Source organism: Mustela putorius, unplaced genomic scaffold (genome assembly GCF_011764305.1).
Source record: "Mustela putorius furo isolate JIRA1106 unplaced genomic scaffold, ASM1176430v1.1 tig00003836_pilon_pilon_pilon, whole genome shotgun sequence".
NCBI classification, from domain to species: Eukaryota; Metazoa; Chordata; class Mammalia; order Carnivora; family Mustelidae; genus Mustela; species Mustela putorius.
The window spans coordinates 31,329,748-31,344,898 of NW_025421989.1; the positions used below are offsets into that span (position 1 = coordinate 31,329,748).

The window sequence follows — 15,151 nt, forward strand, 5'->3', positions numbered from 1 at the left end:
GGACTTCAGTTTTTTTCTCTTCAGGCCTTCAGTTTATTGGATGAGATCCTTTTACATTATGGGAGGTAATCTTTACTTAAAATCTACTGATTAAAATGTTCATCACATCTGAAAAATACCTTCACAGCAATATCTAGAAAGACCAAAGAAGTGGATACCATAGCTTGGCCAAGTATAGCCAAGTTGACAAAATAAACCTTCACAGATATTGATGAACAACACAGTATTGTCTTGATTAGTTTTAGTTTGATAGCAGTGACAGGATATGATTCAGAATAACTTATATTTTGTTGGATTGTGAATCATTTTAGAAGCATTCACAAATTCTTTATAGTCAATATTTAATATAGGTAATAAAATCCAGTTAATAAAATTAAAAACTTAAAACTGTCATTTAAGGGGCATCTGGGTGGCTTGGTCATTAAGCGGCTGCCTTCAACTCAGGTCATGATCCTGGGGTCCTGGGATCAAGCCCCAAATTGGATTGCCTGCTTAGCGGGAAGCCTGCTTCTTACTCTTCCACTACCCCTGCTTGTGTTCCCTCTCTCACTGTGTCTCTCTCTGTCAAGTAAATAAATAAAATCTTAAAAAAAAAAAAAAAAACAAAACCCTGTCATTTGAATAAGTAATTTTTTAACTAGTAGAAAATAATCTCTGATTTACTGTTTTTAGTGGTTCCAAATATTTGTTAAGTGTCCTGTTAACCTTGTTTCAGCTGTTCCCCAGAATCTGTAATTCCACATTATGTGCCTGCGTCCTGGAAATTGCTAATATGTTATCTAGTAGCCTGTCAGATTCTGCAGACATCATTGTGATGTGCTCTGAGGACCTCATGAGGACAGAAGCTATCATTTAAAGAAATAAGGTGGCAAGTCAGAAGTTGAATGATGAAGGGGCATCTGGGTGGCACAGTGGGTTAGGTTCCCCACTCTTGATTTGGGCTTGGGTCGTGATCTCAGGGTCATGAGATTGAGCCCCATGTCAGAGCGTGGAGCTTGCTTGAGATGGTCTCCCTCTCCCTTTGTCCCTACTCCTCCACACCCCTGTCCCCCAAGCCCACTTGCATGAACTCTCTCAAAAAAAAAAAAAACCCAAACAAGTTGAATGATCTATATAGTATCTTTATTTTATGTATATATACGTTATGCCTTTTCAGCTAGCTGGAAGGATCTATATTTTTGTATTGGCAGTGACTCATGTGGTTTTTTATAATCTGCTTGAAAGGAAGTAAAACTTATGGGTTAGATAAAACTGATTTCAAAGTTAGTCTTAGCTTCTTTGAGTTTTGTGATCTTGAGAAAAGTACTCTAAAAGCACTAGTTTCCTTATTTGTAAAATGGAGAGACTAATACATCTCATAAAGAGTAAATGTATGGAAAACTCCTTCTGTAAAGACTGGCAAAGAGTGGTTGTCAAAGAATTAGATAGTTACGTGGTTATGAAAATTTTCTAATTCTGTTTGGACTTTTTTCCTGAAAATGTCCTCAGAGTAGTGATAGCCTCATGTGCATCTAGCCAGCCATCCCCACTATCAATTACTTGTTCCCTGCTTCTAACCTTTCTTTTTCCTTCCCTCCTTCCTTCCCTATGCTCTTCCCTTCTTCCTTCCACTCTCTCCCTCTTTATTTCTAATTTAGGAATATTCATCATTTGGGGTCTAAATAGACTATATTTCCAATCACAGAGAAGTACTGGTTTATAGAAACCTTGCCATAGGTATATATTCTTTTGAGTATCAGTCATTTCCAAATCGTGATTTTTATGTAAGTCCACTGGTGTTTGTAACAGGGAGTGTTACAAATGAGCTTCAGCGTTAATTTAAATTCATTTAATTTTAGTATGGATATATTCATCGATCTATACAGTGGTAAAGTAGTACTGTACCTTCATTGGGTTGGAAATAATTGATACAGCCATACTTAATCTTTTTATTAATGTGTATTGATTTAAACAAATCCCAGATTATAATTTATTAAGCATTCAAGTTATACTTCCATCAGTTTCTGGCAGATTCATTTGACCAGACTCTTTTTTTATGATTAGCACGGGTAAGCCTGAGTCCTGCCTTGGTACTAGAGAAAAACTGAGTGAATAATCAGACAAGAGAGAGAATACTTCTGCACATTTCAGAGATTCTGGATAAACCTTCTCTAGTTGAAAATAGGCATCACGTTGTAGTAGTTACATTATCTACATTCGTTACAGGTTTGGTTAAACACATGATAAGGCATGGAGTGTGTCTGGAAAGCATAGTGTTTGGCACTTTTCCTTGTATTTCTCCATCCAAACCAGGGTGGAATGGGTGGGGCTTTCCCCTGGTGCCTGCTGTGGAAATGTAGTGATGATGCTTGATTTGACAAAAGAGAAGTGGATTCATAATTATGAACTTGAATGCTGGTTATGCTTCTCCTAATTGTTAGAATTCTTATTTTTATAGGGATGATTTTAGTGTTTCAATTTTTTGGTGGCTTATGACATCTGCTGTATTTTTCAAAGCACAAAACACAAAGACATTTAATTCCAAATACAATACTTTTGAGCAATACCATTAGGCTTTAAGTACTTTTGAATTTTTTTTAGGACACAAATAATAAAGTACTCAAATCTATTTCATGTAGTGTTGAAGAAAGTGTGCATAATTTATATTATATACATGGGTTTTTCTTATGTCATTTTCCTTTTGTTCAGAATATTCATGTAATTATTACTCAGTTTTGTTTTGCCTCTTTGTTAAAACAGAAAGTAACTTTTCCTTACGTTGCTTTTCTTATATCCCTTTTGCTATATTGGCGTTACATTCTGAATAATACATTTAATGCTGTCATTGTCTATATTTTTATAAACTAAAGTGAGTAGTTCTAAATTAAATTTTATGTTGTGATTGTGCTTTCTTCCTGAGGTGTGATATATTTTGGATTTGGATTTGGGTCATGGATATTGTAGAGGGTGAGTTTAAGAGTGGGTTGGTATGATGCGCCTGGGGGGTTCAGTTGGTTAAGCATCTGTCTTCAGCTCAAGTCATGATCCCAGGATTCCGGGATCCAGTGCCAGGATCTAGTGCCGCATCAGGCTTCCTGCTCTGTGGGGAGCCTGCTTCTCCCTCTCCCTCTCTCTTTGTCCTTCAGGAATAAATAAGTAAAATCTTAAAAAAAAAAAAAAGAGTGCATTGATGTTTTCTAAGATAGAATTGGGTTTCTTATTTGACTTTTTTGTTAGGTACTATTCATGTTTGTGCTTTTTGTGTTTTTTTCCGTGTTGTCTTTCATCTGACTGAGCTGTTGAATCTGCTCAGTGCTTGCACTTGGCTTCAAGCAGTTCGCTCTCACTGTCTTTTGGTGAAAGACCCTTGGCCATATAGAACCTGCCCTGCCAATCCCAGCCTTGCTCAGTGTGGCTGTTTGGTTTATTTCCCCTGTTTCCTGATAATATAATATTCCTGGAGAAAAATATATAGCCGTGCTGATGGAAGGGAAGATAATTACCTCAAGCTGACCCTTCCGCATGGATCTATAATCCTGTGCTCCTCTCAACTCTTAGCATGCTTGGGTGTCTTTATAGATCATATTGGATCTGCTTTCTCAAAGTTACTTCCAATCAAACTTTTTGATACACCATTCTCTTCCAGCATGGTCACTCAACTTTTATACTCCCCCAGGCTTTGTCCTTCTGCAGAGTTTCTGCTCATTTTTCACAGTTCAAATGCCATCTTATATAATGAAGTTTCCTCCCCTTCCTTGGGCTAATTTAGGTTCCCCCTCCCTACTCTCACTGTGTCTTTGGTATGTCATCTATAGTTATTTGTTCATATCTGTATGCTATTGTAATAGATATTGCTGAGTCTATATCTGATATCCATTCCCCTAAGATGACCCCTTTTTTTTGGGGGGGGGGACATTCATGTCTAGAAATCTCTTTTCCCCAGCTTTTCTTGACAATGAGATAGGGACAGCGGTTTCTTTTAGCTCTATCTTCCTTCTTGGTGCCAGGCACTGTTTGAAATACTTCTTCATATATGAGCTTCTTTAATCCCTACAATTCTCTGAGTTACATACAGCTGTTTATCCCCATTTATGTCTAAGGAGGCTCTGTGACATGTGTTAAATAAATTTTCCAAGGTCTCAGCTAGAAAATGGCAGAGCTGAAATTGGAACCATGGATTTTGACCTAGAATTTGTGTTTTTATTTATTTATTTATTTATTTAAAAAAAGATTTTATTTTTTCATCTGACACACAGAGAGATAACAAGTAGGCAGAGAGGCAGGCAGAGAGAAAGGGGGAAGCAGGCTCCCCGTTGAGCAGTGAGCTTGATGCAGGGCTCGGTTCCAGGACCCTGAGATCATGACCTAAGCTAAAGACAGAGGCTTAACCCACTGAGCCACACAGGCACCCTGAATTTGTGCTTCTATAACCGCTATTCTATGATACCTTCCTACATGGATGAAAGCCAACATAGTATGGAATGGTAGTAGGAAGCTAGAAGGATCATTGCTCCTTGAAGCCATTGTCATCCTGCTAAGGCAGTCCTGGAATACCAATCTGTGTGGCCTTCTGATGGCATAAGATGAATAAAACTTCTAAGTCATTCTTTCCATTAAGTATTATTTTCTTACTCCAAAGAAAATGATGAATTTAAACAGATGAAGCAGCTCACATCAAATGTGCTTGATACTTCCTGGGTTCTCAATACATTTGAATTATAAAAATGTGTTAATTACTAATAGTTACATCAGAGGATATCAGAGGTGATATCTCCAAGGATGTGAACATTTTAAAACAAAAAAAGCCTCTGATAATTGTAATTCCTTCCTCTGAAAACTGAATGAGTGATGTTAACAACTATGTCAGAGTGTTGGGAAACATAAGAGGGGGACATTTTGCTAAATACTGTCATACTTTTTATCAAATATTTTGTTCCGCCTTATAAAATTAGAAAATAAGGTATGTGTTTTAGATTTTAATCAAACTCTTGTAGGTCTGTACTCACTTGATAATCTCCTGTAGCATTTCTGTATATTTTGAGTTTAATATAAATAATTTGTTATAATGTCATTATATTCTTGTGCTGCTTCTTATTTTGGACATTGAAATGTATATAATTAAAATGTGGTCAATATCTGTTCTTTCTGAATTCTCTGTAGGCACGGTTGAACCATACTCTTCATTGGAATGTGAAGTAACATGGCTGCCGGGTTTCAGTTCTCCAGAAAGGGGAGAATTTGTTCTTCATGTCAGTGAAGGAAACACACTGACACTAAAATGTGTTGCACATGTAATGATTTCCTTTAAATATGATTTTTATTTTGAGGGCTTTAAATTGGTTGGGTATATATATGTGTGTGTGTATAGTTGAGTATATGTACTATGTTAGTAAAACTCATTCTGCTTGGAATATTAGCTGAGTTACCATTTTCTTGGTGTCACTTCTCTATCATAAATGAAGACTTTGCTAAAAAAAAGTGTTACGTTACCTAAAATTAACTCACAAATCCAAGATTTTTGTGCCAGCAATACTAGATTTTCATTAGAGCCTCTATAAACATACAATACCATGGGGTCACCTGAAATGAAATTATTTTATTAACAGAAACCAAGGAAAAATAGAGAAAATTATATTTTTGTCCTATTGTATTGTTAGAATTCTAGTGGTAATTAATAATTCAGTATGAAATGGTCCACATAATTTACATAGCAAGGAGATACGGAAAATTCCAATTTTATAGAGTATACTTCTTATAATAAAAATGAGTAAAGTTAAGGCTGCAGCATGTAATTTTAACTTTGTTTTTGTGGTAGAGCCCAGAGGGCATTAACTTCATACTTCATAATCACCAAGAGCCCACTTTATTTGTGTATGAAATTTTCCTCCCAATATTCTCAGTAATTTAACTCAAGCCAGTGCTGTTTTACTGAATCTCATCTTTGTCTCCAGGCCATGATCATGCTTTTAAATCTTTCAGCTATGAAGGAGCTCATAGCCTTAAGAGATAAGAGATTCATCCACTTTAATGATGGCAGTAGGTTCATTCCTCTGCTCCAGACTTGAAACAAGCTGGACCCTACTGCTTTTCCTATGTTTAAATTACTTGCTCTTCTTTTTAAAAATTTCTACTGAAGTATAGGATACATACGGAAAAGGATACATATTATGACTTCTGTATCATTCAATCTTTATAGACTGATAGCATCTTTGTAATGTATACCCAGATCAACTAGATCAAGAAGCTGACTATGACTAGCATCACAAAAGAACCACTCTCCCCATCCCCACTTCCAGTCCCTCAGTTTCCCTCCCAGAGTTATCCGCATCCTTACTTCTAATGGCATAGATTGATTTTGGTTTTAAAATTTATATAAATGTAATCAAAGCTTGCTTGTTTTGTTCATCATACTGTTTGTGGACTTCGTCTATTCTGGTATACGTGGTAACAATATTCATTCTCATTCCTGAATAGTATTCCATTGTGTGACTCTGCCATCATTTTTCCATTACACAGCTGATGGGGATTTGGATTGTTTCAGATTCTTAGCTACTATAATAATGCTTCTCTTAACTTTCTTACAGCTGTATTTTGGTGAACGTGTGCACACTGTTCTTTAGTTGTTACGTAACTGTGTTTGATGAAGTTCGTAATATAAATCTGCCTACATACCTACCCGATGTGTATTCTTTTCTAACAAGTAGAAGATGAGCAATTTAGTAACTTAGACTTTGCATTAATAATAGATATCATTTATTAATTACTGTATATCAGGTGGGATGTTAGGTGCTATTCATGCATTATCTAATTTAATCTTATAACAGCTCTGTTAGGTGTACTAATAACTCAGTTGATGGGTGAGGAAATGGAGGATTAGAGTAAATGATTAACTAATACAAGTTCGTACATGCAGTGAATGCCTTGGGTTGAATTTATATCTAGATCTATTTGCCTCCAGCATCTTTGCGGTTACTTAGTGGTCAAATTTACTTTCTGCTTTCCCTATACTTGGATTGTTAAGAATTAAAGTCCAAGATATCAGAATAATGAATTGGATCATTTTATGGTAAATTTTTGAGGTCCTCTGAAGTTAAATGAACTGTGAAGTGTTTCTCTTATGAAAGTAAAGCTGGAGGAACATGAAGTGATTAAATACAATGTTCATTTAATGTTTGTCCTAAATTTATGAAGGACTTACTTGATCATTTTGTCATCTTTTAGCTTTGTTTAGAAATTTATTGTTCTGATTACCGAAGTCGTGTTCTTCAAATAATTATAAGAATGTATTAAAACCTCCCAAGACAATAAATAATTTATCAGGGTCTGGTGTAAAGAGCACTGTATGAGGAATTGGAAAACTTGGGTTCTAGTTCCCCTTGGCTATTGTTTGCCTTCCTGTGAAATGGGAGAAGTGGATAATGTCAGTATTTTCAAAAAACTGTTCCATGACACAGTAGTTCTGTGAAGTGATTTGTGTGTAGGTAAGGAGGAGGAGTCCTGCACCTAAGTAACTCTGAATCACAGTGAACCACCTCCCCTTTCAGAAGAAAGCAAAGTGTGTATTATCAACACATTAAGTGTTAGAAGGCTAATAGTAAAAACAAGCCTAGATAATCTCATTTGACACAATATTTCCCATGCTAGGGGACTCTTTCCTTGTGCATAACACACAGTCGAACCGTGTATGTAGTTGGATAGATGATCTCTAAGATCTCTTACATGATTCTCAGTCCTGGATTTACTTCCTCTATAGGATTGTCTTATTCCCTTTGCCTTCCTCAGTTTAGGAGTACAGTTTAGTGTTCCATTCTATTTTCCTTTAAGTACATCATAACATCTGATAACCTTTCATGTTTTAGAGATTTCCATGAGGCTGCTAAAATTTGAGTCATTTAGAAGGGGGTTAGAAATACTTTACTATTATTTCTATTGTATCTTCTCTCTTCTCCTTTTATTATTAGCTTGGTCACACTAAGGTCATATTTTTGGAGCCAAGGATCCTCTTCAGTAATAGCCCTCAAGGTTTAACAACTTGGAGGAAAGCCATTCTTCACAACATAGGACAAAACCATGCTTATTTCAAGGTAATGTAGAATCTTGGAATATTATTTGGATCAGATCACATTATATTTTATATTTTTTTGTTGCCATGAGTGCTGTGGTGTTAATACTTTAGTCTTTATAAATTGACTAATGCTAATATTTGGATATTTCATGCAATACTTAGCCAAGTACATTTCATCTACTTTGTCCTTTTAATTTCCCACAAAAATCATTTTTTCTTTCTTCTACCCTTAATCTCTCTTCTTACCCCTTTGTGTCTTCCTGTCATTTTGTCTTTTTGAAAAAAAGAAATAATTTGGAAAAAAGAGCACTTTCAAAAATATCCATTGTTGCTATTACAACTCCATATTTGATAACATACTTTTCCTCTTCTTGTTTTTACTCTACCATCAGGAATTAACAGTAGAAACTGGGACCTAGAGCAAGATCCTTGTAAAGATATTCTATTTATAGTTGTTGCCCCTGATTTAAATTATAAGTGGTGATAGAATATTTTGCTGAAAAATATATTAAGATCTCCCAATAGTGAGACTAGATAGAGGTCAGTGTTTAAGATCTTTTATTCAAGCTTTATATCTACATGTCTTCTGCCCAAGCAGACAAACGCAGATACCCTTTCCTTCTGTTGCTTCAAAATCAGCTCTGAAGTCTGTTTGTTCCCTCATTCCCAAAATACCTTAACCAATTTTCCTTTAAATTGTTCTGGCTTAAAGCATGGTAGATAGTTCTAAACTAGCTCCTGAGAAACTACACCATAAATCCTTTGGTAAATTACTTATAACTTTTTTTTTAAGTTTTTATTTTTTATAAACATATATTTTTATCCCCAGGGGTACAGGTCTGTGAATCACCATACTTACAACTTTTTAAAGGTCAAAATGATATCTTAGACAGTAGACCCTCAAGGAAATAATAAAGAACAGGGAGTTACTTTTTTTTTAATAAAATTTTATTTATTTACTTGACAGAGAGAAAGTAGCAGAGGGAGAGGGAGAAGCAGACTCCTCCTGAGCAGGGATCCCCCCAGGACTCTGGGACCATGACCTGAGTCCAAGGCAGACACTCAAACTACCAAGCCACACAGGCTCCCCCAGGAGGTTACTTCTTCATCATCTGCCTCCCTACTAACTTCGTTTTCAGTGTTTACTGTCAGGGAAAAGGCAAACTACCAAAGTAGTATCTAGAATTTTATCATCTTTTCTAACAAATCTATCTCATCCTCGTAAGTTTTGCTAAGTCTTGATAACACTTCAGACAGGAGACTTCATCATCCTATTTGAATTGGATGTCGGCACTACAAGTTCCTTTTGCTGGGTTAAGGGTACAAATCCCTGTTGAAGTTTTATTTGTGCGTCTGGTGTTGGGAAACATATTATGAAATCGTCTCATGCCCTGTGCCCAAGGGTCCTCTCTCTGGGTTGTAGTTGAAAGCTTTAGATCAGCAAAGTTAAAGGATAATATAACATTTCTGCAAACTTTCAATTACAGATTTGTGACCAGAGTCTTTTGCCTACTATGAATATTGTTCCATCACAAGGAGTAATTCCTTTCGGGGGGCTAACTGTTCTCAATATCTCCTGTACACCTACTGTAGCAGAAAAATTTGATACAAGAGCAAAGGTATGTTCATGCATATGTGTATTCATTCCTTATATTTATATATGTCTATGTAGATTTGTTTAGTTGTTTAGGAGATTTATAATAGTAAGTTTAATGCTATAAAATGGTATGTGTGTTTATTCTTAGAAAACTTGTTTTAAGAATTTCTTCAAACGGGAGTGAGTTTTACTGTTATGATGCTAATGAATAATTTTTTAAATTTTGGTTACTTTGTTAGTGATTGAACTATCACTAAAGAAATGTAGTTTTTAGAGATTTATAGAATAAGCAACCTTACCTATATAATTTTGTAGAAATAGTTAGCAGAACCTGGAAAGAGGATCTGTAGAAAACATTTTTGGTGCAAGTTGGTAATGGAAGTTTCTACCAAGTTGAAATGGATACAGTTCATCAATATGAGGCATTCTTTGCGTGAAATTAGAATGATATTTGGCATCTCTGAGATGTGACAACTTCTCACTAGTCACAGAGGAAAGGATGACTTTTTTCATGGCATTAATTAGATATTTGATTTAATTAGATACCTTTGGAAAAATTAATTAATTTTGGAATGTTAATTCTAAATAGCTTCAATGACTATATGAATTATAGGCAAATTCTGTATGGTGTTAAGATCTATATTTTATAGCATGCATAGACTATTTTACTAGTTTATATTCTGGAAATTATATAATTAAAAAGACATTACCTTGATTTAAGGGGCTTTTCTAATTGTTCATTAAATAGAAGAAATAAAATGGAAGACTAATCTCATAAATTTTATTATAAACTAGAGGAATGGAATACTCTTGATTTTCAATCTCATGATCAGCTAGGTACATTTACTCACAATAAGAAATAAATATGTATACTGTTTTTAAAACAAAATGAATAGTTTTAGATATATCCCCCATTTTATCCTTAATTTCCCACAATTCTTTTTTTCATAACAATTAATTCTTAAATAACATGTAGGTTAATGTGATAAACACCAATTTGCCCCAGATAAATAACCTAATGATTTTATCTTTTATGAAGACATACATACTGAAAGATAATTATAAATTATATATTATGGTACATGGTCTGAGATTTGGGCAAAGTTTTATTTTTTAAAAGATTTTATTTATTTATTTGACAGAGAGAGATCATAAGTAGGCAGAGAGGGAGGCGGAGAGGGGTGGGAAGCAGGCTCACTGCCGAGCAGAGAGCCCAATGCGGGCAATCCCACAACCCTGGGATCATGAACTGAGCCGAAGGCAGAGGCTTTAACCCACTGAGCCACCCAGGCGCCCCTGGGCAGAGTTTTTTAATATAATATTCTAGAAAAAATAAAAAATATGGCCAATAAAAATAGTTTCAGTAAAAGATTAGTTTCTGCTGTATTTTAGAAGAGTATGCTGTTTTTACAAAGCTTACCTTTTAAACATAACATAATAATTCATTTATTCATCCAACACATATTTACTGGACACAAGTTTTACGTTAGATTCTGTTGTAGATTCAGTGGATGATCAATAAAGGGGAGGTAGGTGAAAGCCAGCCGTGATGAGTTGAAACTTATATGTGGGATTCACCAAGGGGGAACATGTTGATTTGTCATTTCCTCTGAATCATCACATTCTGATTTTTATGATTTTAGTCAAGTATTTTATTTATGTACTATATATTCTTTAATTACAATGTGGAAATCACATAATACTGTGAATATAGTGATTTAGTTAATTAAATAACGTGTCACTTTCTCCAATAATTTTGAAAAAAATGACAGTTTGGAGTTTTTTTTTTTTTTTTTCCTATGAACAGTGTCACTGACTTTCTATGTAAAGAGTGAAATACACTCCTATCTCTTTCTTAGATTGATATTTATATTTAAATCAGCCTTGATGCTCACTGTTTGTATATAGGTGGGGATTTCAGTGAATGCTGTTTTTGTGCCTCTGAAATTTTGCTTAGACATGTATATGTTCAGATAATCTACAATTCTAATTTGGTAGGAATTATACAACTAAATTCTTATTTCACCATCTTAATTTTCTCAGAGGCTGTTGAGTGTTCAGGCTGTCTTTGGTTTATATTTAACCACTGCTGGTTAAAAGACAAAATGCTCTGCCTCTCTGAGCCTCAGTTTTCCTCACTTGGCAATTAGGATATTAATATTGGTAACCTCACAGGATACTGAGGATTAAAAAGGAGACAATGTAATTAGCACTATACTTGGCCCATTTGCTCAGCAATTTTTTAGCCACTTTCATTATTATTATGGTCATTATGGATATTAGTTTATCTCTGTGGGATGAAGTATGTTTGTACTCAGTTTCCTATCTGTTTTAATTTTGAATAATCCTTAAGATTAGGTAAATACAGAAGGGATATGGGGAGTGGCAGTAATGTGTAGTTAAATGGGTAGAACTCTGCAGTCAAATTTATAAGCTATAAACTGGTCCCATTTGTTGTGGAGGTTTTTAAGAGTTGAACACTCATTCCTCTTAGGAATATTAATTCTGCATAACAAGAAATGGGATGACAAATACCAGAATAAATCTTGTGACATTTATAATATGTTATTATTATTTAAATTTTAAAATATTGCCAAAAGCCAGGTAATACTTTAGTCGTATATGGGTAAATTTTAATGTAGTTTCTACAAGGCTTTGTATTTCTCTCAAATAAGGTTGCTATTCGCCGTGCAAATGTCATAGACCTCAGGATTGGTGGATCTGTTGAGATTGCTGATGTGGAAATTAATCCGGTGAGTATATTCATATGTTAACTATTTGTGTAATCAGTGTATGAGTGTGGTGACTTTTGTTACATGTCCCTGGTCAGCCCATTTATGTTTGAAAATATCTCATTATGTAGTACTTTGACATGTAGAATTTAATATATATAATATAAATATGTGTTGAAGCAGATTATCAAATGGAGGTTTCAGAATTGACCAATTTAATTCTACCAGTACATTAAAGTCAACTGTAGGCTTCATCATGATCCTACTCCTCCTAAGAGGTAACCACTTCACTGAATTTTCTAATTATTCTCCCTTTACTTTTTCTAATCGGCCCATCACATATGTATGAATTCCTTAACCATTCATTATTTAGTTTCATTTGTTCATTTTTGAGCTTCATGACAAACATGTACTGTGTGTAGTCTTTGGTGAGTCACTTTTAACTGAGTATTGTATTTCCAGAGTTGATCTAAGTTGTGTGTAGCTGTACTTTTTTTTTTTCATTCCTACCACTGCTTAATATTCCATTATGTAGACCTGTTGCAATTCAGAGACTCTGTTGTCCATTCAAATAGGTGTTTCTCTTTTGTTGTTATGACAAGCACTCCAGCAGGGAACATTTTGTGTACATATCTTGTGAGGTACAGGTGCTAGAGTTTCTCTCAGAGTAGAGTTGCTAACTCATAGAATATGTGCATTTTTGGATTCACAAGATAGCTTCCATATTTTATCCTCAAGTTTCCATTGCTCTGCATTCAATTGCTCCGTCAGTTGTATTATAAGACTTAATGTTTGCCAGTCTTTTAAGTATAAAATGATCATCTCACTGTGGTCTTGATTTGCATTTTCTGAACTATAGTTTTGTTTATTTTTAAAATTATTGTTCTGTATCCTGATAAAATTCTGTTCTATAGTTGATAGCCCACACATATATTTCTTTTCCTGGCAAGTCTTTCTGGAATCAAATCTGGTCTCATCTACCCAGAAATCTTACCCTGAAGGCGCCTGGGTGGTTTAGTTGGTCAAATGTCTACCTTCAGCTCAGGTCATGGTCCCAGAATCCTGGGATCAAGCCCCTTTTCATCATTGGTGGTAGGTGAGCAGGGAGTCTGCTTCTTCTCTCCTCCCTGCTTATGTTCTCTCCTGCTCTCTCTCTCTCTCTCTCTCAAATAAATAAATAAAATCTTAAAAAAAAATCAAGAAACAAAGAACTCACCCTGATCCTTTAATGCAGGCCCATATGCCCCTTCCATTGTGACATTCATAAGATGGTACAAATATCTTAAACTCTGGAAACATCTTCATCATAACAATTGTCGTATTATTTTCAGGTTATCAGAACTTCTGTTTCTCTCTCCCACTAGTACTGCAGCGCCTATGCCATTCTGGTGCTGAATTAAATAGAGCAGACATGGGTGAGGCTGCCAGTGTCTCAGGTAGGGCCTCGTTACTAGTCTATACTTTAAGGGCTTCATCACAATTTTAGTTTTTGGCTTTGAGGTACAATTTTCTTATTTTTATTGGTGTTGAAGGCATGATAAGTCTAGACAGATTGACAGACACTAGGCTACCTTGTGTAAGACTGGTGATTTTGGAGATTAAAATCCCTGCAGTATCCAGAGTGCTTTCTCCTTTGCTATGGTATTTGTCCTTGAACAATATTAGAAATGTATTTAGACTTTGACTACTTCATTTCCACACCCTAAAGTCATTTGTGGCATGCTTTGCATGTTATAGTACAATTGAGTAATTTATAAGACTTTGTATTAATATATATCAATATTCCCTGATTATGGGGCACCTGGGTGGTTTAGTCGTTTAGCATCTGCCTTTGGCTCAGGTCATGATCCCAGGGTCCTGGGATCGAGCCCCACATTGGGCTTCCTGCTTGGCAGGGGAACTGCTTCTCCTTTTCCCTCTGCTGCTCCCCTGCTTGTGTTTCCTGTCTCGCTGTGTCTCTCTCTCAAATAAATAAATAAAATCTTAAAAAAAAATTCCTTGATTATGTTGAATTTTAAACACAGCTGCCTTTTAAAAATAATAATAAAATTAATATTCTGGCATCATCAGTAAGAGCTTTAATAATTGTATGGTGTTGAATATGTATCTTAATAACAGTTAGGACATTTTATCCAAATGAGCATATGTACAAGGCCAGAATAGTATAAGAGGAATGATCTTTTGCATCAAGCTTTCATTACCCATATTGGATTTTACAGATTTACCCTGTAGAAATGGGTTGATATTTTAAGTGTGAGAAACAGTGGCCAGTTGACCTTAATGTAATAGTTCCCTCAACATTAGGATACTGTTGCCACTTTCTCTTTAGTCTTACATGTAATTCTTTTACTAAGTAACTGTAAGGCTATGAAGAGGAATTTTATAGAACTCTGTGATGTAGGCACATACCTGGCATATAAGATAGTTAAGATACATTCAGTAAACATTCCTTACATCTATTTAAGCGAGGCATCAGGTGCTAAAGATATAAAAATGAATCAGGCCTAAGGTCTGCTAGGAGAGACAGATTTGTAAACAAATAAACAGATTTTATGGTGTTGTAATGGTAAGTAAATATAAGGAACAGAAGTAGTTCCGAGCACAGTGTCATAAAATATGGTTTATCTAACTGGGGTTTGAAGGATAGCAATTATGAGTTAGAGGAAAGCTTTCCTAATAGAAGGGACAGACTAATACAGACAGAGGAGAGTGAAGCATCAGGTATTGGTTGGAAAGGACAAGTCATACAGCTTGCTGAAGTACGAAGTGAGTGGGGGA

General features: G+C 35.2%; 1 protein-coding gene across 1 annotated transcript in view; it reads left to right on the forward strand.

Annotated features, from left to right (window-relative positions):
• CFAP47 (cilia and flagella associated protein 47) overlaps positions 1-15,151 on the forward strand; it is a 529,980-nt gene that overhangs the window by 71,444 nt on the left and 443,385 nt on the right. The window contains exons 17-20 of the mRNA XM_045089444.1: positions 5,140-5,270; positions 7,941-8,063; positions 9,532-9,663; positions 12,317-12,394. Coding sequence (XP_044945379.1) covers positions 5,140-5,270; positions 7,941-8,063; positions 9,532-9,663; positions 12,317-12,394 — 464 coding nt within the window. The remainder of the gene's footprint in view (positions 1-5,139; positions 5,271-7,940; positions 8,064-9,531; positions 9,664-12,316; positions 12,395-15,151) is intronic.